Here is a 24382-nt window from a genome sequence, read left to right as displayed (position 1 = left end):
AGTGCGGCCGCGCAGCGGCTGCCTTATAAGGGGAGGTGGAAGGGAGGGGCAGCTGGACGAGCAGGGGAGCAGGGCCGCAGGGACACTACGGCGGGAAGCGGGAGAGTGAGGCAAAAGGCAAAACAAGGCACAAGCAAAAAACAATGAAAATGAAACGAAACCAACGAAAAAGATACCATACCGATGCAACCTAGGGCCTACCACTGGCCACCAGGGATGAGGCGCAGGTGGTGGCCTGCGGGTGGAGGAGGGCCTCGAACCCACGTCGGGCAGCAGCAGCGAGCTGGGGAGGCAGACGCAGCAGTTGGTGCTGTTGCGGCGAGGGGAGCGACCTGCCTGAGAGCAGGGTCAAGGGTCGCTCCTTTCACCGCGCAGCAGCTGCCATATAAAGGGAGGTAGGAGGGAGGGGCAGTTGGGAGGCGGGCGGTGAATGGGCGAGCAGGGGGCGGGGCCGCAGGGACGCAGTGGCGGAAAGCGGGAGAGTGAGGCAGAAGGCAAAACAAGGCACAAGAAAAAAACAATGAAAACGAAACAAAACCAACGAAAAATATACCGTACCGATGCAGCCTAGGGCCTACCACTAGCCACCAGGGATGAGGCACATGTGGTAGTCTGCGGGTGGAGGAGGGTCTCAGACCTGCGTCGGCCAGCAGCAGTGAGCTGGGGAGGCGGACGCAACAGGTGGTGCTGTTGCGGTGAGGGGAGCGACCTGCCTGAGAGCAGGGTCAAGGGTTGCTCCTTTCACCGCGCAGCGGGCGCCATATAAGGGGAGGTGGAAGGGAGGGGCAGCTGGGAGGCGGGAGTGGGGCGGCGAATTGGCGAGCAGGGGGGCGGGGCCGCAGGGGCATAACGGCAGGAAGAGGGAGAGTGAGGCAGAGGGCAAAACAAGGCACAAGAAAAAAATAATTAAAACGAAAATGAAACCAACGAAAAAGATACCGTACCGATGCAACCTAGGGCCTACCACTGGCCACCATGGGTTGAGGTGCAGGTGGTGGCCTGCGGGTGGAGGAGGGCCTCGAACCCGCGTCGGGCAGCAGCAGCGAGCTGGAGAGGCGGATGCAGCAGGTGGTGCTTTTGCGGCGAGGGGAGCGACCTGCCTGAGAGCAGGTTCAAGGGTTGCTCCTTTCACCGCGCAGCGGTTTCCATGTAAGGGGAGGTGGGAGGGAGGGGCAGCTGGGAGGTGGGAGCAGGGCGGCGAACAGCAGGGGGACGAGGCCGCAGGGACGCAGCGATGGGAAGCGGGAGAGTGAGGCAGAAGGCAAAACAAGGCACAAGAAAAAAACAATGAAAACTAAGGCCCGTATTTATACTTTTTTAGCGCCGCATTTGCGTCACTTTTTGACGCAAAAGCGGCGCAAACTTGCAAAATCCAATTGTATTTTGTAAGTTTGCGCCGTTTTTGCGTTAAAAAGCGGCGCAAATGCGGCGCTAAAAAAGTATAAATACGGGCCTAAATGAAACCAACGAAAAAGATACCGTACCAATGCAATCTAGGACCTATCACTGGCCACCAGGGATAAGGTGCAGGTGGTGGCCTGTGGGTGGAGGAGGGCCTCGAACCTGCATCGGGCAGCAGCGGCGAGCTGGGGAGGCGGATGCAGCAGGTGGTGCTTTTGCGGCGAGGGGAGCAACCTGCCTGAGAGCAGGTTCAAGGGTTGCTCCTTTCACCGCGCAGCGGTTTCCATGTAAGGGGAGGTGGGAGGGAGGGTCAGCTGGGAGGTGGGAGCAGGGCGGCGAATGGGCGAGCAGGGGGACGAGGCCGCAGGGACGCAGTGGCGGGAAGCGGGAGAGTGAGCCAGAAGGCAAAACAAGGCACAAGAAAAAAACAATGAAAACGAAATGAAACCAACGAAAAAGATACCGTACTGATGCAACCTAGGGCCTACCACTGGCCACCAGGGATGAGGCGCAGGTGGTGGCCTGCGGGTGGAGGAGGGCCTCAAACCCGTGTTGGACAGCAGCAGCGAGCTGGGGAGGCGGGCGCAGCAGGTGGTGCTGTTGCGGCGAGGGGAGCGACCTGCCTGAGAGCAGGGCCAAGGGTCGCTCCTTTCACCATGCAGCGGCCGCCATATAAGGGGAGGTGGGAGGGAGGGGCAGCTGGGAGGCAGGAGACGGGGGCGAATGTGCGAGCAGGGGGGTGGGGACGCAGCGGCGGGAAGCGGGAGAGTGAGGCAAAAGGCAAAACAAGGCATAAGAAAAAAACAATGAAAACTAAACGAAACCAATGAAAAAGATACCATACCGATGCAACCTAGGGCCTACAACTGGCCACCAGGGATGAGGCGCAGGTGGTGGCCTGCGGGTGGAGGAGGGCCTCGAACCCCCGTCAGGCAGCAGCAGCAGGCTGGGGAGGCGAACGCAGCAGGTGGTGTTGTTGCGGCGAGGGGAGCGACCTGCCTGAGAGCAGGGCCAAGGGAGCTCCTTTCACCACACAGCGGCCGCCATATAAGGGGAGGTGGGAGGGAGGGGCAGCTGGGAGGCAGGAGCGGGGGGGCAAATGTGCGAGCAGGGGGGCGGGGCCGCATTGATGCAGCGGCGGGAAGCGGGAGAGTGAGGCAGAAGGCAAAACGTGGCAAAAGAAAAAAACAATGAAAACTAAACTAAACCAACGAAAAAGATACCATGCCGATGCAACCTAGGGCCTACAACTGGCCACCAGGGATGAGTCGCAGGTGGTGGCCTGCGGGTGGAGGAGGGCCTCGAACCCGCGTCGGGCAGCAGCAGCGAGCTGGGGAGGTGAACGCAGCAGGTGGTGCTGTTGCGGCGAGGGGAGTGACCTGCCTGAGAGCAAGGTCAAGGGTCGCCATAGGAACACTTTAGGATTCTGCAGTACAAAACTGGGGAATCAACTGGCAGACTGCTGCTGCTACTGGAAATTCATGTTTTACTCTGATTATCAGGCTTTATTCTCATATGGATGAAGATGTTGTGAATTTATAGAAAACGTGCTCCATTTTAGGTTCTGGAGCATCTTCCATAAGCGCTATTGGAAAATAATGGGCAAAAACAGTTCTCTCTCCAACATGGATGATCAAATACCAGAAGATGATCATCATTTTTCACTGAGTAATATCACCTTAGAACACATCACAGTTCCTAAAATGAGTGTTGTATAACCAATAAATGATTTACATTGTGACTAAAATCTGTTATCACTCTTTATATTTGCTCCTTTTTGTGACTCTCAAAACCTGCCATTTCCTACAATGCATTTCAATAGGGTCCTGTCCAGTAATAGCTACCACAACATGCCAATGATATGGCTAGCCAATTAAAGGGGATCCTTTTGGGGCCTGTGGGCTCTCTACCTCTGCTACAAGCCCCTTGGGTTCAGGATGTGGTCACCCTGCCCCTTTATATTTTGTGTACATTTATTTTCATGGATCAGTCATGTTTCTGAGTACTATAATGGCTGCTGCAACATATTGTTCGGGTTGTGTCCAGCCAATTGGAATTGACTACGATTGACATTTTGCCTTTAAATTGGACAATTAGAGCAAATCTGAACATCAGCATTCCAAATCGATTGTATGTGTGCACGAAATACACAAATAAAACATAGGTTGGAGACAGCCATACTGTAGATGTAACGTTAAAGTATATGAATAAGGAACAGTTTTACCATAGCTAGCCAGATCTAAGCTAGCATCAGCACAGCCAATCAATATGGCTGTATTATGGTAACACATGGAAACATGCAAATAGGGGCATAATCAAATACGGTTTGCACGCGTTAACACATTAAAGCCAGACCTGTTTACTTTACCAGTGCTTATTTTGTTACTGATAGCACAATGGCTCAGGGATGCATGCCGGTACTCGATTATCTTACACACACAGAAAATGCACAAGAATGTAGAAGTAGAGAGAATAGTGATTGTGGTAACGCAAATAGCGGTGGTAGTGGTAATGGAGGAGATGGTGGCAATAGTGGTGATGGTACTGATGGTGAGGAATTTCATTGTCAAGGTCGCAAAAGGTAATACAATAACACTGTATACCTTTTTCATACACATTATTATGCATTCTGTCTGCAGGGCATTCTAAATACCAAATGAGCAGCCCAACAAGCTCATAAGAGGAGCTGACAAACAGCATTGAAAAGAGATGAGTGACTGTAGGAGGCTGGCCTGGCTTATAATGGGTACCTTGTGGTACTTACACCTTGTGCCAGGTCCCGTTATCCCTTATTAGTAGAATAGAGGTGTTTCTAGCAGCTTAGGCTGATAGAGGTAGCTATGGCAAAGCAGTTTAGGCTGAACTAGGAGACATGCAAAGCTCCTACGATACCACTTATATCATATAGCACAATATCATAAGAAAACACAATACTCAGAGTTACTAAAAATAAAGGTACTTTATTTTAGTGACAACATGCCAAAAGTATCTCAGAGGATACCCTCACTTAGGAGGTAAGTAATATACACAAATTATATGTACACAAGCCCAAAACAGGTAAGTAACAGTAAGAAAAGTAGTGCAAACAATGTAGAATCACAATAGGATGCAATAGGTAGGAATATGCCTAGGGGCAACACAAACCATATACTCCAAAAGTGGAATGCGAACCACAAATGGACCCCAGGCCTAGTGTAGGTTGTAGAGGGTCGCTGGTACTGTAAGAAAACAGTATGGGTGCCTAAGATACCCCACCCCAAGACCCTGAAAAGTAGGAGTAAAGTTACCCTACTACCCCAGAAAGACAGAATAGTCGTGATAGGGGATTCTGCAAGAACCACAAGCACCAGCAAAACACTGAAGACGGATTCCTGGACCTGACGACCTGTAAAGGAAGGGGACCAAGTCCAAGAGTTGCGAAAGTGTCCAGGGGGGGCAGGAGCCCACTAAACCCTGGATGAAGGTGCAAAAGGGCTGCCTCCGGGTGAAAGAAGCCGAAGATTCTGCAATAACAGAAGGTGCCAGGAACTTCCCCTTTGGAGAGAAGATGTCCCACGGTGTGCTGGAGGTTGCAGAAGTGTTTCCACGCAGAAAGATCGTAAACAAGCCTTGCTATCTGCAAGATTTGCAGTTGAGGATTTTGGGTGCTGCTGGGGCCCAGGAAGGACCAGGATGTCGCCACTTGGAGGAGGACAGAGAGGGGGCGCTCAGCAACTCAGAGACCCCCACAGAAGCAGCCAGCACCCGCAGAAGTACCAGAGCAGGCACTTAGAAGGTCTGAGGACAGCGGTCTACTCAGAGTCACAAAGGAGGATCCCACGACGTCGGAGTCCAACTCAGCGAGTTGGGCAATGCAGGACGAAGTGCTGGGGACCCAGACTAGGCTGTGCACAAAGGAATCCTTGGAAAAGTGCCCATAAGCCGGAGCAGCTGCAGATCACGCAGTTCACAGGATTACTGTCTGGCGTGGGAGGCAAGGACTTACCTCCACCAAATTTGAACAGAAGGGCCACTGGACTGTAGGAGACACTTGGACCCAGCTCCTGTGTTCCAGGGACCACACTCGTCAGGATGAGAGGGGACCCAGAGGACCGGTGATGCAGTATTTTGGTGCCTGCATTAGCAGGGGGAAGATTCAGTTGACCCACAGGAGATTTCTTCTTGGCTTCCAGTGCAGGGTGAAGGCAGATAGCCCTCAGAGCATGCACCACCAGGAAACAGTCAAGAAAGCTAGCAGGATGAGGCACTACAATATTGCTGGTAGTCGTCTTGCTACTTTGTTGCGGTTTTGCAGGTGTCCTGGAGCAGTCAGCGGTTGATCCTTGGCAGAAGTCAAAGAGGGAAGTGCAGAGGAACTCTGGTGAGTTCTTGCATTCGTTATCTGAGGAATAGCCCAGAGGAGAGACCTTAAATAGCCAGAAAAGGAGGTTTGGCTACTGAGAAAGGAGGCTTGGCTACTGAAAGAGGTAAGCACCTATCAGGAGGGGTCTCTAACGTCACTTGCTGGCACTGGCCTCTCAGAGCAGTCTATTGTGCCTTAACACCTCTGAATCCAAGATGGTAGAGGTCTGAAACACACTGGAGGAGCTCTGGGTACCTCCCCTGGGAGGTACTGGTCAGGGGAGTGGTCACTCCCCTTTCCTTTCTCCAGTTTCGCGCCAGAGCAGGGCTGGGGGATCCCTGAACCGGTGTAAACTGGCTTATGCAGAGATGGGCACGATCTGTGCCCATCAAAGCATTTCCAGAGGCTGGGGGAGGCTACTCCTCCCCAGCCCTTCACACCTATTTCTAAAGGGAGAGGGTGTAACACCCTCTCTCAGAGGAAAGCCTTTGTTCTGCCTTCCTGGGACTGGGCTGCCCAGACCCCAGGGAGGCAGAAACTGGTCTGAGGGGTTGGCAGCAGCTGCAGTGGAAACCCCGGAAAGGCAGTTTGGCAGTACCCGGGTTCCGAGCTAGAGACCCAGGGATGCATGGAATTGTCCCCCCAACACCAGAATGGTATTGGGGTGACAATTCCATGATCCTAGACATGTTACATGGCCATGTTCGGAGTTACCATTGTGACGCTACATATAGGTAGTGACCTATATGTAGTGCACGCGTGTAATGGTGTCCCCGCACTCACAAAAGTCTGGGGAATTTGCCATGAACAATGTGGGGGCACCTTGGCTATTGCCAGGGTGCCCACACACTAAGGGGGTGATTCTAACTTCGGCGGGCGGCGAAGTTCCCCCACCAAAATACCGCTCCGCGGTCGAAAGACCGCTGAGGGTATTTTGGGATTTGCCCTGGGCTGGCGGGCGGCCGCCAAAAGGCCGCCCGCCAGCCCAGGGCAAATCAACCTTCCCACTAAGATGCCGGCTCAGAATTGAGCCGGCGGAGTGGGAAGGTGCGACGGGTGCAGTTGCACCCGTCGCGTATTTCAGTGTCTGCTAGGCAGACACTGAAATACTTTGTGGGGCCCCCAGGGGCCCCGCGGCACCCCCTACCGCCATCCTGTTCCTGGCGGGCGAACCGCCAGGAACAGGATGGCGGTAGGGGGTGTCAGAATCCCCCATGGCGGCGCAGCAAGCTGCGCCGCCATGGGGGATTCTAAGGGCAGCGGTAAACCGGCGGGAGACCGCCGGTTTACCCTTTCTGACCGCAGCCAAACCGCCGCGGTCAGAATGCCCTGCGGGGCACCGCCGGTCTGTCGGCGGTGCTCCCGCCGACCCTGGCCCCGGCGGAGTTAGAATGAGGGCCTAAGTAACTTGGCACCTAACCTTCAGCAAGTGAGGGTTAGACATATAGGTGGCTTATAAGTTACTTATGTGCAGTGAAAATGGCTGTGAAATAACGTGGACGTTATTTCACTCAGGCTGCTGTGGCAGTCCTGTGTAAGAATTGTCTGAGCTCCCTATGGTTGGCAAAAGAAATGCTGCAGCCCATAGGGATCTCCTGGAATCCCAATACCCTGGGTACCTTATACAAGGGAATTATAAGATTGTTCCAGTGTGCCAATGAGAATTGGTAAAATGAGTCACTAGCCTGCAGTGACAATTTTAAAAGCAGAGAGAGCATAAACACTGAGGTTCTGGTTAGCAGAGCCTCAGTGATACAGTTAGGCACCACACAGGGAACACGTATAGGCCACAAACTTATGAGCACTGGGGTCCTGGCTAGCAGGATCCCAGTGAGACATATCAAACACACTGATAACATAGGGTTTTCACTATGAGCACTCGGGTCCTGGCTAGCAGGATCCCAGTGACACATATCAAACACACTGACAACATAGGGTTTTCACTTTGAGCACTGTGCCCTGGCTAGCAGGATCCCAGTGAGACAGTAAAAACACCCTGACATATACTCACAAACTGGCCAAAAGTGGGGGTAACAAGGCTAGAAAGAGGCTACCTTCCCACAGTGACCCAGCACGCACTAGTGGTAGTGGACCTGGTCGTGGGTGGGGCAGAGCAGAAGCAAAAAGGCTGCCAGCCACAATAAATTGCTCACAAGGCGGGTAGGCATAGCAGATACCAGGGCCATTATGAGCACACAGTAACAATGAGTATGGAGTTAAGCAGAAGGTGGGATTTCTGAACTACAGTGATTTGGTGACAAGGGATGGTACTGAATTGCAAAAGCCTGGACCGCAATGAGCCACAGTAACAAGACAGGAGAGACCTCTAAGACGCAAAGAAGCAGCAACAAGATGGCAGAGCAGAGGCAGAGCTGCCTCAATATATTGGGACAGTCTTTCTGGGTGTCAGGGGGTTGATGTGTAAACACAAAAAAGCTATTAAGCAGCCTTCTTAAGTACAGGCTGGGGCTTGAGTCCTAACAAACGTTTGAAAAGGAAGCCTACTGTGATGAAATAAAAAAGATTGTCTCCTGTATAGAATGCATGTTTGAGATAAAGAATGAATATGTAATGATCGAGTGCACTTTTTCAGATGTAAAACAGAACATCATGCGTTCCACTGGAACTACATCTTGGAAGGCAAAATGATAGTGAACGAGCAATAACATAACAGTGTTGGAGGCATACTCCACTGGGCTGATCCAAGAGTGATTGACAGTGTCTCACACCGGGGGGTACAAATAATCCAGTGGTTGAATGGGCCTGACCTAAATCAATAGGTCTTGGAGATAGTTACACTGCTTTTTTTATTTTTCAGAAAGTATCTGCTGAGAATGCTGACAAAAGGAAATTGTAGATGGAATATAATTTCCACTCGATGATGAATCCTGTATTTGCTTTAAAGTCAAGTAAAGCAACACCCACATCTATAAACATAAGCCACTCTCTTTCACATGCCTATAGTTCGACTAACAAATATTGTTTACCTATCGAGTAGCCCCTATTACCTTGGTACAAAATACAAAAATCTCACATTGGGTTAATATTCATTGTTTGGATACAGAAATATTTTGGAGAAGTATTGCAAACGAAAAACTAGCAGATCCTCCCAATCTAGCTAACATTTTGTCGATTTTATCAATGATTCCAACTGTTGCATAACTTTGAATGTGAAGTGCCCGGGGTTGACATTAGTGACTCATGTATGTTTACTTGTGGTAACGTAGCAGCAGATGTCGTTTAGCTGCAAAGTTATGTTCTTTGCAATCAAGAGTCCTTGGTTTTAATACCCATTGCAGCAGTTTATTCAACTATGTCATCCAGAACACTTTAGTGTCTGTGGCTCAGTTTCCTTCTTTACTAAAGTGTTGTGAGTGCTTTGAGGCGGATTCTGTTGCAGTGCGAACTATACAAGAAATGCAATGAATTCTTCCTGACTCGATGAGAGTCCTGACTGCTCACACCCTGCTTTGCGGCTCAGATGTACTATGAGTCCATTTACACCACTGCATTGCATTGAGAATGGTGACTGCCTTTGAACTACTCTGGGCATGTATTTTCTAGGGGTGGGCGTACACGGTTACCAAAGCTACTCAGATTACTAGTATTTTCCCTTTTGGTACTTTGTCACAGTTTTGAGGAATAGCTGTTTGTATCAAGACAGATGAAGTGCTATTGCTCCTATGCACTACTGACCTAACCCCCATCATACAATGTCCACAGGTCCGTCCTCTTAACCATTTAGTGCTGGTTCCCCTCTTATTCCCACAACTGCGCCATTGGGTGCTTCCATTATAAACTTGTGGGGGCGCATGGGGGTTGGGTGGGGCTTCCAGTCCTCAGAACTCAGGTGCTCCCTGGAAAGTGATGGGCATGAATCCCCATTTGTGGAACACACTCCATACTCTCATTCATACAATGTAAGATAGCAGGCTACCTGGAGAGCACCAAAAGGCCTGCACGTTTCCCCAATAAGTCCACCTGCAAGCATCAGTTTATAGTTATCTGACTTATGACCAGCGACAAAGGCCTCTCATGATGAAAGTGCTCTTTATGAAATAATTTTATTTAAAGCAATACATAACTGTATAGAAAGGAAAGCCAAACATCATCTGCTTCACCTCGCCATCTGTATAAAAATAACTCCCTCATCATTATCCTATCACCTCACCATTCACAATTCCTCACCACCCTATTGCAGTACTGTCCTAGTTATACTTCCATCCTAATCACATTGGCGTGTACCTCACCTCACCATCCTTATCAGTTTAAAATCCACACGATGATCCACATGGTCTCAAAATCTTCCTCACATTTCTGTCCATATCTCTACCTCATCTCTTCATGTTCTTACCGCATTTCCATTCTCATAACATCACCATCTACATCATCTCACCGTCTTCAACAACTTACAGCCCACATCATTATCTCCATCACCTCACCATCTTCATCACCTTACCTCCTAATCCTATCAAATCACCTCACCACCCACCATACCTTCCTCATCACATTACCTTCTACATCCCTATCCCCACCAAATGGCCATCTTTATCACCCCCCCATTTTTATCATCCCACTGTCCTCGTCACAATTCCATCTGCATCAATCCATCGACATCACTGTACCATTCACTTTGCTTTACACAACACATCACTATGGTCATCACATGACCATCCATTTCATCATCCACAGCACCACCATCCTCATTGCATAATACCTACATGGCCTTACCATCCTCATCATTGGCCACATCACCTTCTTCATCTACATCATCGCACTATTACTATCACCACCCCATCAACATCACAATCTGCTCTGCATCACATCATGATCCGTCATCAGGTAGCTCAATTCATCATCCACCCCACATAACCATGCACATGTCAACTCACCATCACGATAAACCTCTTATCGCAATTTTAGTACTGTCATACTTTCACAACCACTTTACTAAACTTATCTCCACCCCACCGCCCTGTGCTTACCATTGTCTCATAATAAGATTTTAGACACACCTGGCATGGTTTGTGTTGCTCACTTTCGCCGGTTACCCTTCAGGGCCAACCATACTCCCCCCCAATATGGGCTGCAGCATTACATCTGGGACTGAAGTTGGTCTCCCTTGGTTGTCATCTACAGGCCTGCTTCTGAGTGTTGGACTGCTCAAACTGGTCGTCTACCACCGTATATCCAAACACAAAGAATGAGCCTCTTGTCAAGACTGTTTTTCAATATTCTATGCCACCTAACCATCATCCAATGGGAACCTCAATGGGTTTTTAAGAAGAACCCTCACCCACCAACCTAGTTTGTGGCATCCTTTCTCATCAGGTTCCCACCTAAGGTGCCGAATACACCTCAGGTGTGCTACAACACCTGATTACAATGGAGGTGGTATTGTTTTTCTGAGTGAGGTGAAAAGGTCTAGTGAAAAAAGTTGTTAAAACTACCTTCAGGTTATCCACCGGATATTCAGGCTATCAGGCAAGTTTATTAATGGAGTCCTGTCCTGGGCAGGGCTAAAACCAATAGTGGATGTCAAGAGAGACTGTTATTAATCTCTCACATCCAGCGATCAAACAAGTGAATGGTCGACAGGTTTCAGCAAATGTTGTGCTAAAAAGCCACTTTGGCTTTCTTCAGGACCAGGTGTTATTATGGTTTAGTACGCCCGAAAGAATCTCATGCATGCTAAAGCATGCATCCCTTGGATGCTTATATTCATAGCTTAAGATTTCCACCCGTTTCAATTCCTGTAAAATAAGAATGATGTGGGCATTAGCCGCATGTACAGACTTGGTCAATTCAACGTGAAAACAATGTGCTTCAGTGGTATGCAAACATGCTACACATACCCCAGCAAAATACCGTAAGGTGCATAAACACACGTGTTAAACTCCACATGCATGCGTTTTGCAATGTCATCCACATTGGTTCCAAAGAGGATAATGGTACTGTCTATAATCCATTTATCCCAGTTTTACCAAAACCCAACTTTTTTTTGGCATGATTTGTGGGACCGGTTATTCTGTTTTGTCCCATTTTATGTCCAAAACAAGGAACCGGAACACCGAATCGTTGGGGTATTACCCACTGATAGCTCTCTGGCACTTTACGCATCTCTTTACACATTGCCCACCAGCCTGTCGTTCGCACACATCTGCAGGTGGTAAACCCTCTCCTAAAGCCATGAAAGCCTGGGACGCGTATACTATGGATGAATCACACAGCTTCAGACTTCCCAGATGCCCCTTTACTTCTACCACCACTGTGCTCTTTGACATTATGGTCCTTATTAAATATGAGTTACCACCAGTGGTAAATTGCAGCCCCACCTAGGTTCAACAGGATGTATGTCTAGTGAGGTTGCAACTATGCAGTATCTTCCACACTGTAAAATAACCTATCAGGGTAAATACTGCAAAGGAGAAGTATTGCCCAGCACTGTGTAATATTACCTGGAGGTATATATATTTATGTGTTAAGAAACAAATGAAACACTATTGGGAAACATTTATTGATTGGCAGTAAAATTTACCAGTGGCTTTAAAAATACATCCAGAACAAAAATCATGTAATAACTAGGGGTGTGGATACCTGGTGGGCATTGGTCATATGTTTCAACATAAAGCAGGTACTGCGGCATCCGCAATTTTTCTAGTCTACCTCCAAAAGGGATTTTAATGTTCAGGGCGCTCTGATTGGCAACAGTGCGAATGGCCCTTGCACGACAAGCATGGGCAGTGGTTTTAGGAGTAAGTGCCTGGTAGTGTTTGTCCATGGCACATGTGAGGTCAACTCTAGCAAAGGATCAGGCTACAGACAATAACGTCAACAAATCCCCATCATCCAGGCTGTGGAACACACGGACCCCAACCCTAAGGACATTCATGGGAAAGTGCCATTTCCAATTTATTTCAATTCCTATAGGATTATTTGCACTTTGATACAAAAAAACGGCGGAATGGAACTACACCAGATTTGACACAAAAGTCATGGGCGAGAGGTGTTGGCTGTCTGTGGAGAGCTGGGCGCAGTGCCTGGCATGTAAAGCCAATCCCACACTGCCCATGGTCAAAGGAGAAATGTAACAACAGATTACTGAGTACCGACAATAATGTAATCCTGCTACTGGCCCACTCACAACACTTTGCCTCTCGCCACTCTGGCCATCGGAAATGATGCAACTCAGGAGCCTAGCACAATCTTTCATTAATGCCTGTGACACCCCACCTATCATATATGTTACTTTTTTTGCAACATTTTGGTTCTTACCACTATAGTCCTAAAGTATTTTTATTGCATACATGTTTTTATCATTATGATGAAGACCCTGCACAGTGGGGTTGGCTGCAGGGCTTGACCTTCAGGCCCTATGCCCACCCTCCAGAGGCCAGGCCCTGCATCCAACACTCCGCAGATGGGCGACTACACACAGTCTTTGCTTTGCACCCAACCCTTTTTGGGTGGACAACCTCTGCTGCATACTTCTTTCAGCCATGCACAGAAGGGGTTTGACCACCAGGCCCAGCTTGCGCCCTTGGTGGTGCAGACTGTCTGCTGGCTGAGTGGACGGAAGCGCCCGCTGCAGGGGCCTCCTGTGTTTAACGCCTGCTCAGCTCTTCATGCTGTAAAATCGGGGCTATTTAGGAACAGAGGTGAATAAGGGGTAAGTTTTAAGGACTAGAGCTTAACAGTGATGAGCCTTAGGAACAATGGAGAGGAACAGGTTTGATGGCTCATTCGACCCTATATCCACTACAGGAGATTGTGTTAAGCAGTGTGTCCGAAACCTGGAGGTACCACTCTGCCTGTCATCTTTCCGAGGTCGGAAAAAACGAGCACTACGGGATAGAAATAATAAACACCTGTTGGTAACGCTAGAATTACCTGGGGTACTTGTTTAGGAAAGGGGTGAAGTGTGAGGAGGGTATCAGAATTAGGGTGTTAAAAGCGGGTTTCGATAAAAGGACCTGTGATGAACATTGCAAGGATGGATCGTATTTAAAGGACCACGAAGAGAATTTAAAAAACAGAGTTGAAGGGTGAGGCGCGGTGGCCGGATCTTTAAATGATCTGTGCGGAGACATGAGTGCAGGGACTCGTCGGGGTCAAAACAGACTCACCTGCTTGTAGCCTCTCCGCAGCTCCCTGTACCCTCCCTTCGACTCCATCTCCTCCCTCCTCGGGTCCATGTAGGCGCTGCCGTGCACCCCGCAGCCTCTCCCCGACTCCTTGTAATCTTTCTCCCCTTTCTTGCGGCCTTTCTTGTCCACATTGTAGTCTCTCGACTCCAACTTGCAGCCCCTCCCCGCCTTCTTGGAGGCGCTCCTCCGCACCGTGCAGCCTCTGTCCTCCGCCTTGGGGCTCCAGTGTACCCCGCAGCCTCTCCTCGCTTCTTTGTATCCCGCTCTCCGCTCCCTGCTGCCCCCTCTCGTCCTCCCCCAGGGTCTCTGGGGGTGCACCCGGGCTTCGCAGGGCTCCGGCCCCGGGTCCGTTCTGCCTCGGAGGGTATTTCTTGGGATCCAGTATATCCAGGATGGAGAAGGGGATCTGGGGCTGTCTAGGGCTCTTGCTTCCCCCGCGGTCTAACATCTTCCTCAGGATCACAGGGTCCCCAAAGTCTGCTGAATAGGGATCCGGTGTCTGCCTCTCGACGGGCCGGCCCCGTACCTCAGACTCGCAGCTGCCCCGGGATGTTACCGCTCTGGTCCAGGGAAGAGAGATGTCCCGCTGACTCTGGTCCAGGATAGGGAGATAGCCTGTTGACGCTGGTCCAGGATAGAGAGATGCCGCGCTAACTCCGATCCAGGGTAGAGTGATGCCCCGCTGACTGTGGACCAGGATAGGGAGATAGCCTGTTGACTCTAGTCCAGGGCAGAGAGATGCCCCGCTGACTCTGGACCAGAATAGGGAGATAGCCTGTTGACGCTGGTCCAGGATAGAGAGATGCCGCGCTAACTCCGATCCAGGGTAGAGTGATGCCCCGCTGACTCTGGTCCAGGATAGGGAGATAGCCTGTTGCTGGTCCAGGGAAGAGAGATGTCCCGCTGACTCTGGTCCAGGATAGGGAGATGCCGCGCTAACTCCGATCCAGGATAGAGTGATGCCCCGCTGACTCTGGACCAGTCAATGGAGATTTCTCGAGTTAGCTCTGGTCCGGGTTAGAGAGGTCCCCCTAACTCTTGTCCAATGTAGGGAGATGTCTGTTTTTCTGTGGTCTTGAGAAATACTTCCCGCTGGCTCTGGTGTCAGAGAGGGAAATATGCGGGTTAGCTCAGCTCCAGAGTAGAGAGATATCCGCTAAATCTGGTTTAGGGAAGGGAGAATTCTTGGGTTATATTTCGTTCGCTGGAGACATAGATCCCGGGTTCGAACTGTCCAGAGGAGGGAGATGTCTCCGGTTACCTCTGGTCAGGGATGAGAGAAATCCCGCGTTGACTCCGGCGCAGGGGAGGCAGGTATCTCGGATTAGTTCTCTGTTGGGGTAGAGCTATAGCACCGGCTCTGGTCCACGGGAGGGAGCTGCCAGATGTAGCCCCGGTTTATTGTATGGAGACATTTAGAGCAGAGAGCGCTATCTCGGGGCAGCGCTGGTCCAGCGGATGGAGATGTCCCGCGTCAGCTCTGGTCCGAGGAGGCAGGACTCTTGGGTCTAGCCCTGGCTCATTAGGGAGTGAGAGGTGGTATCTCGGGTCATCGCAGGTCCGCGGGTAAAAGATGTCCCGCGTCAGCTCTGGGCCAGGGGATGCCGCTGACCCGCGTCGTCTCTCTCCCCTCTGCCTGGCTCCTGCTGTGGCCTCGGCACCTGCTGCTGCCCTCGGATGTTCTCGGGAGGGGGCGGGGTTTGAGTACGGGGCTTTGATGTTTGAGGTGACTGGTGGGGGTGCTATTATTAATGGAGGAGAAGGGGGTTGACGGGACTCATGGGGGTCGGTGTCAGAGGTGGGCTCTGATTACTTTATTACTACCTAACTAGGGGAGGGGGCAGCATCTGTGAGACTTGTGCATGAGAAAAGGTCTGGCGGAGGATGAAAGACATGGAGATGGAGGAGGCAGGGGGCACGTGCAGAGAGAGTTGTATTGAGACACAGGACTCGAGAAGAAAGAGGAACACAAAAAAGCGAGGAGGCTTTCTTTTGCTGGGAGTTGGCGGGAAGGGGAGGTCCCGAGATAAGTGAGAGCAAAAAGCAACGCTTTGTGCGGCATTTGGAACACGTGCCCTCCAAATCACTACTGAACAGCTGGAGCCTTGGAAGCAGCTCAGAGGGTTAATGCTCCTGGGAGATACCCTGCCTCTCAGAGTGCAATATGCACCTCAGAAGTTCACTGCCGCGTGGACGGTTCGTGCAGTTAAGCTCTTAAGTGATCAGATGGTTAATGCACATGGGCGCTTCATTACATCTCAACAATGCACATGGGACCTTCACTCCAGGTTATGGGGTTTATGTACCGGAGAATTTCTTTGCAAGTAGCTCACAGAGTTGGTGCTCCAGATGAACCCTGTGTAGTTCAGAAAGAGCCTACTGCACAATTTGAAATGTCGCAGCACTGAACAGTGCTACTGGAATTGTGCAATTCCGTGCGTTTTTCACATCACTATGGATTTGCCGCATATGCCTTCATCTGCTGCATATTTTGCATATTTTAGCAAACAAAATTTTTCTAGCACAGACAGATCATAAGTTACAAAAGATGTAGCAGCAAATACTTCCCTACATTGGAAAGCCCTTCCCAAAGGCCCTTGACATATCACCTTTCTGTAGCTTATCGCTTATTTGATTGTTAAATTGGTACTAATTAGGTGAAGCCTTTGCTAATACAGTGTTAACCTGGTTGAAAATGACAATGGAATGAGGTAATACTGTCACAAAATTTGCTGCATTGTGCAATATAATTTGCATTTTCTTGCTGCATGATATTGTCAATTCTGGCACATAATTTGGTCCTCTCTTGCTCCATAAATCCAGAGGCCATGCATATAGACCAGTGACCGTTAAACCCTTAATCTGACAGACAGAACGCTAAACCATATATATATATATATATATATATATATATATATATATATATATATATATAAATATACATTCACTTAAAAAAAGGTTACAGGGACGTTATAGTTAGGCTCACATTTTGAAGGTACAAAACCAAAGAAATACAGTTGTTAGAGTTATCTCAAGTAACTATAACTCATGCCCTAAGATAACTATAACTAACTCGCGCCCGCCATGCAGAGTTTTTTTCGACAGCATTTTTACTGCAAGTATTACATTGATATTATCAATGATGTTATCAAAGATGTCATGATTGCCATAGTTTGTGGGGTAATTAGCAGTGCATGGCGAGCACGCGAGTAATATTTACCTTAGGGCACGAGTTATAGTAAGCTGAGATAACTCTAACTGTAGCAGGTGAATTTCTCTGGTTTTGTACATTTAAAATATGAGCTTAACTATAACGTCCGTGTAACCTTTGTTTTTTTAACTGAATTTCTATGTTTTTTAAAATTCTATTTCCTAACTATAACATACCTGTAACCTTTGTTTTTTCAGTGAATTTCTATGTTTTTGTTAACGCAAAGTAATTTTCATTACTATACATTAATCCAACCACCGTCGGTTAGCCACAGGGCCTGCAGCCAAAACCACTAACCACCCAAACCCACTCTGCACATGGCCTTTGGCCATGCTCAGTAGGAGTTGGCCGCGGATCTGTGTGACCCCACTCCATCAGCCAATTTCAGCCCCTGGGACCCCATCCCACGGGGCACGGTCTGAATATTTTATTCTTCTTGGATGGGGAGGGGTTCGCGCGGCCCCCCTCCCGAGGCCGATCTCACCCCGGGGGACCCCATCCCCCTGGGCCTGGCCATGTCACCTGGGTGCCACCCAGGGCACCCAGTCTAAATGGTTGGGGAACGCAGGAGGAGCCTGAAGGTCCCCGTGGTCCCAGCTGGCTCCCTGCCTCCTCTGGCATTGCTGTCACAGAGAGGGAGCTGCTAAAGATGCAACTCCCTTTCTGTGAGAGCAATAGTTTCCTCTGCTTTCCTGACTGCATGTTTAACAGCTCTCACTTGCTGTGAGCAGAGTGTTTGACCTGACTTGGCTGTAAAATTTTACGCCAAGTCAAAGCAAACACCTATGTCCTGGCGGTGGGGGGCCCAGCAGGAGCCAGCCCTGGTGGGCGGGGCTGGTTGTGGTCCCCAGGGCCATTATTGGCTCTATAAGGGCCCCCCGCAGCATTAGAATTTGCCCTGGGGAGATGGTGTCCCTGGGGCCGTGTGTCCACAACGGACTCCCTATCTTCTTTAAATTCAGCCCTGGGGAGATGGTGGTCCCTGGGATTGTGGGGACCCTACCCGCATTTCATTCTATGTTTGGCCCCGGGGAGGTGGCAGTCCTGCGGGGGGGGGGGGTTATGGCCATCCCTCATCCACAAGGTATTTAGCCCCAGGGAGGTGGCAGTTCCCAGGGCTTCAGTAAGCCCTAGGAGGAGGGCCCTGTGAACCTTCCTTTTTGTTTTTGACATGCCCCTGGGACCTGGCCCACCCGGGGGGCTGTTTACAAAACAAGCGCTGGAGCTTTTTTTTACTTTGTGAGGGTTCCCTCTTGGACCCCAGCACCAGAACTAAGGGGTCAGGGCGTACCTACCCTGGCCCCCTTTTCTTTTTATAAAATCTTTTTATCTGGGACTCGGCTTCAGCCGAGTCCCAAGATGGCTGCCAACACTTCCTTGCTGAAGTGTTGGCAGCCAATCAGTTCTAAGCACAAGATTGGGAGGATTTGTGGTGCTTCCGCATCCCTTCATGTACAAATTTGTTTTTTCTTAAATAAAAAATAATAATTCTGAACTGACTTACAACAAATAACAAGCATTTGCAATGCAATGAGTCTCACATTTAAATTACAAGAACAGAATGCAGCAGGCCTAGAGAGAACACGCATCAATCCCTAAAAGTACCCATTGTAAGACAACAGTAATTTAGTAGATATGGTGTGCAACTCCACCCTGGCCCCTGCTGCAAAGAAGAACCAATGGGGCAGAAGGAGCCCCAACAATACAAGAACATTTAGGGGGTGCACCACTTTAGGAACATCCAAAGGTCACAATAAGCAAGAAAAGTCCAGTGTCGTAGAAATAATGCAAAGCTCCTTTCAGTTGCTTTCCCAAGGTATTTTATTGTTGACAGATGGAGCTTGTTGTGACAAAAGGTTCATAAACACGGAAGCAGCCAACGCGTTTCGCCCCATACAGAAGGGGCTTCCTCAGGGCTGCAAGGTAACATATAACCATGAGACAATCAAGAAATGATAAAATGTGATATAGCCCGTATACCACCAAAGAGCCCCATATTAACAATAAATGTAATATTTGTGTTTTAAATACTAGTACTCAAGTGAACACGTTGTGTGGTGATGGGTCCAAAATACAATACAACAAGAAAATTCTAAATACTTGCAAATATTTTTTTTAAATATTTGAATGTAGTATTAGTCGAGAACAAGAGAGAGATAGCGCATGATCCAAAGAACCGGCAAGAAGATGAGACACCCACCAAAGTAGTCCAGAAGGTGCAACGTGAACTAATTAAAGATTAAAATTAAAGAAAGTTGCAGTGCAAAAAACGTGAAAAGACCAAGTTCCTCATAGAAAATGAGTATGCAGGAAATATTGAAAGTTTAAACAGAGAAGGTTTCCCTACCTAGGGACACCGTTCGCAAAAGTGTAAAGAGTGAAACAAGTTTAAAAGAAGGGGGTAAGTCAAAAAAGCACATACCAATGAGATATTCCTGATGGTGTGAGAGTAAAATGGTAAAATATGGCCACACGAAGGCATATAGTAAGCCTAGTAGGGAGAAATTATTAGAAATAGTGATTGACCTGGTACGCATGAAAGAATATAAATAATAGGAAATTGGATATCTCCCAAGAAAAAACACCCGGCAGTTTGCCGTGTTTACCTGTATAATACATAGAAAGAACTTATTATCTTCTATCTTGCTCGATCTCCAAAAAGTATCAAAGGCCGGTAGGTCTGGACTTTTTAGGGGCTCGGCCGTGTGCCGCCCGTACCCTTTGTCGTGTGTGCGCGCGTCCCGTGCGCAATACAACATTTAAAGGAAAAAGAGAGGAAGGGAAGCCACTTGCCAAGAGCTTCCGTCAGGCCAAAAAAACATGAGAATAGAAAGTGGACTGCAAATCCCATAAAGGGCCGGTTACCGTTGTTTGGATAAGCGTGCTTCCCGTGCACGGTGCATTTTATCACACGAGGGGGAGGGAAAATGCGGAAGCACATATTAAAGAGCTTCCGTCGCGTCGAAATAAGCAAAGGGTAAAAATGTGAAAATCAAAATGAAAAACGGACTGCAAATAGCGGTCGACATGTAGAAATATATGAGCTGTCTGGTCAGGAAAAGCAGAGAGCTACACTTAGGCGGCCATCTTTAAAAGGTAAAACAGAAGCAAAAAATGTGTTTAAAACTCTGAGGCTTACCCTTGTGCTCAGAAAGTTTTTTAATAAGGTAGCAATGTAAAAAATCAACAAGAAGAGAAGAAAAGAAGAAAAGAGGAAAAAGAGAAAAAAGAGAGAAACCAAGGAAGGTCAAAGAAAAAAGGAAGGTAAATAAAAGAAAATATAATATGCAAGAAAGTGGTTAGTATTCCCAAGTAGAAAGCAAATTGTAAGGAGAATATGTCATAACAAACCATGGAATAAAGTAAAAAGATCGGACAGAAGGACATTACCAGTAAATTATACACTAGACAAAGAAGAGGGTTGTGCATGTTGCAATTGAAAACGTAAGACCAGGAAAAAAGTATATCAAACAGAGGGTGATTTAAAGGGCTTGCAAATCGATTCCATTCCACAGTCCGATGGTAACACATGTAATTAATCAATAAGAATACAAACATCTTTTTCCTTTTCATTTTGTTGTGATGACGGCCCGTGCTGAGACTTCATAAGCATTTCATAAATGAAATTTAAACAAAGAGCACTTACTTGTGCAGAAAAAAAGTGCAGCTGGTTAATATAACCATGAAACAAATATACATTAGAAGAATTTGAAGAATACTTAAGACAGTACCATAAAAGTAATCTACAATAAAGACCGATGTTGAGGCCATATATACTCATCATATATCAAATTTGATAAAAAAATACACTGTGTTATGCCAAGAATACAAGATACAATTTGAGAGTATACACATTAGCAAAAGATGGGAAATCCCTAACGAAAAAGGTTTACAATAAGCAGGCGATATTATATGGAGAATTGTCTGAGCAGAGTACTAGGTACAATATGTCATAAAAAGAAATGAAATTCATGATCAGTATTAAGTCCAAATTCTACTGCTCGTAATCGGCATATCCACACAGCCTCCCTTTTGCGTAATTGTAATTCCCTATTGCCTCCCCTGGGATGTTGCAGGATATGATCAATTCCTTGAAACCAGATTGAACCGTCATGAGGGTGGGCCAACGCAATATGTGATGTCAATGGGTATCTGCTGTCATTGTTCCTAATGGCCCGCACATGTTCCTGTATTCTCTGTTTAAGGGATCTTATAGTGCTACCCACATATATCTTGTTACATGCACATTGTAAAATGTAAATCACAAATTTGGTGTTACAATTGATAAAACTGGTGATGGTGTGCATCCCAGTATCATTATAACAAAAAGTCTTGGTTTTATCTAAATCAAAACTACACATATTACATTCACGACAGGTGTAAAAACCAGAGGGTTTCGTAGGCAGCCAAGTGGTGACATTAGATACAGGTACATAACTGGGACAAAGGTAGTCCCTAAGCGTCTTACCCCTCCGGTAAGTAATCTTGGAAGTTTTAGGGAGGAGCCCTTTAAGTCCGGTTATATCAATTAACAAGTGCCAATGTTGTTTGAGTATTTTGTAGATATCCTGACTAAGAATTGAGAATCTAGTGACAAAAGACAAGTGCTCGGAACATTTTTTATTTTTGCCACGAGGTGTTAGGGTCAAAGTGTCCTCTCTTGGTGTATTCCTGATGCGTTGTTCTGCTTTGGAAAGAATCATATGGTCATAACCTCTATTAGAAAATCTCTGCTTGACCATTCCAATATGTTCCAGAAACTTGTCATCCATACTGCAGTTGCGTCGTACGCGTGTCATTTCACCAAAAGGAATATTGTTAATAACAGAAGAAGGATGTGCACTAGTCGCATGAAGGAGGCTATTACAAGAAGTGAATTTCCTGTACAAAACACTTTGTACGGAATTATGTTGTATGAAGAATCGTATATCCAGAAAGTCAATGGAAACCTTACTATGTTGAAGACTGAGTTTGACATTGTAGGGATTATCGTTGTGGAAGGCATGGTACTGGGTAAGCTGTTCAATAGACCCATTCCATATCAAAATAATTTAATCAATATACCTCCCCCAAAATACAATAAATTCAGTCCAGGGGGAGGCTTGTTTGCCCCAGGCATGTATTTTCTCGAACCATCCCATGAAGAGACAGGCGTAGGACGGTGCGAATTTAGAACCCATCGCCGTCCCCTGTATTTGTTGGAACCACTTGGTATTATGTAAGAAATAGTTCCTAGATAGAATTATATCAATCATTTCTAAAAGCATCTGATTGTGAGCAAAATGATCAGCAGTACGAGTATTGAGATAGGAAGTAACTGCCAATATACCAAACGATTTCTGAATGCAAGTGTAATGGCTATTCACATCCATAGTCACGAACATGAGATCTTCAGACCACGGAAAGTCCTCAAACTTATTGAGGATGTCTTTACTGTCCTGGATAAATGACGGTAAGTTGGAAACAAATTTTTGTAAGAAAAAGTCTCCAAATTCTGATAGTCTCTCTGTGGGAGAATCGATCCCCGATATAAAGGGTCTCCCAGGGGGAAACATGCCTTCTTTATGTATTTTCGGGAGGATATATATACAAGGATATCTAGGATGTTTTACTAATAGATATTTGTATTTGTGGTCAGAAAGAAGACCCAGTTCATGCCATCCCCACAATTTTTTGTTGATATACTCTGTCAGTGCCTTGATTGGGTTACCAGTGAGACGTTTGTAACAAGCAGGGTCCGCCAATTGTCTATCTATTTCTTACATGTAGTCGCCCTTGTTCATAATGACTACATTCCCACCTTTATCTGCCTCACGAATTACGATGGATTGATCGCTTTTAAGGCAGGTGAGAGCCTTACGTTCTAGTGCGGAAAGATTGTCTTTATGTTGCCAGTTGATCTTAAGAGTACTGAAATATTTAGATAGCTCAGATGAGACTTTTGTCGAAAATAAGTCAATATTACTATGTGTGTTAGAAGGTATGAATTTGGACCTTAATTTGAGGCCACTGGTGGTGTTGGCATTCTCCTTGATTTCTAGATCGGTTCTGATGTCCTCAATACTGGTTCCACCATCATCCTGTAGGGACATCAAAAGTTGAATCCCATACAGGTCTTATACTGATTCAACTTGTGTGTGAATACTCCCATGTGTATGATCAGCAGACTGTAGAGTAGGGATGCCACCACTAGAGAACCCTCCAAGCCGGGAAAAAAAGTAATTCTTCAATTTAAGTTGACAGGTAAATTAAAAAAGGTCAACAAAGGTCTCAACCTGATCATTAATCTGTGTGGGACAGAATCCCAAACCCTTACTCAATAGATTACATTCTGTTTTACTCAAAAAACGGTCAGATAGATTGACTATGGTCAGGTCACCTCCAGATTCACTTATATGGGGGGTGATGGATCTTGGTCCTTTTTGGAGCGAGTGCGGACCCCCTGTTTTTCGGAACCTTTTTCTCCACTGTCTACCACCCCTTCTGGTCTTATTTCTCTCCGGTTTGTTTTTGTACCGAGGCGTAATCACTCCATTTCGACTAAAAAACTATTGGAGGCACTGTGAAGATTTGGCTTGGAGGAACCGCTTGTTTTAGACGTGCTACTCTCAAGGGAGGACATGGAGCTACCACTCGAGAGATCAGTATCACTTGTAAAGCCACCTCTTTTAGTGTTTGCACATGGCCAGTAAGCTGTGAAACTGCAGAACCTACAGGAGCAGTTGCATTTGTCAGAATGTTTCCATTGCTTCCTACAGAGGATTCATCATGCGGAGAAGAACCAGTTGAAAACATTTACTCCAATATATATTATCCCCTGAATCAGTGTCAGTATATGCCTTTTGTTCTACCTGCTTCTTACTTTTCCTCTTCAACTTCTTTCTAGGAGGTCTTTCCTCTTTCCTCGGTTTTCTTTCTTCTTCCTTTACATGCATAGGGTAAAATCTTGTCTCTTCAGCTATAGTCTTTCTTCAAATTTGTACTTTCCAGTCGCAAACTGCAGCCTCATAATTTTTTACTACGCTTCTTGTTCATCTGATGCCTCTTTCCTTTTCTTCCTTTAGCCATTCTCTCCCTTTCGCATAACGCTTCAAACTGAGTAGGTCAAGCAAGTGGGTTTAAATCACACAACATTTCTCTCAAACATCTTATTATTGCCAAATTAAAAGTTCCCCATCTCGGGAATCTCAATTCACCCTCCTTTTGTGCAATTCTATTCCATTCTTGAAGCTAAAGACATGTATGTTATCCTCTCTTAACCAGCATATGATGACCTGGTGC

General features: G+C 47.3%; 1 protein-coding gene across 1 annotated transcript in view; it reads right to left on the bottom strand.

Annotated features, from left to right (window-relative positions):
• Window positions 1-24036, bottom strand: part of NKX1-2 (NK1 homeobox 2) — a 48347-nt gene extending 24311 nt beyond the window's left edge. The window contains exons 1-3 of the mRNA XM_069242192.1: window positions 23953-24036; window positions 22865-23181; window positions 13870-14576 (exon numbers count right to left, since the gene is read on the bottom strand). Of these exons, the coding sequence (XP_069098293.1) occupies window positions 13870-14576; window positions 22865-23181; window positions 23953-24036 (1108 nt within the window). The remainder of the gene's footprint in view (window positions 1-13869; window positions 14577-22864; window positions 23182-23952) is intronic.
• Window positions 24037-24382: the final 346 nt, after the last annotated feature.

This window comes from Pleurodeles waltl, chromosome 6 (assembly GCF_031143425.1).
Source record: "Pleurodeles waltl isolate 20211129_DDA chromosome 6, aPleWal1.hap1.20221129, whole genome shotgun sequence".
Taxonomy (NCBI): Eukaryota; Metazoa; Chordata; class Amphibia; order Caudata; family Salamandridae; genus Pleurodeles; species Pleurodeles waltl.
Note: the sequence above shows the minus strand (reverse complement) of the source record. Positions and strands in the feature narration are given on the sequence as shown.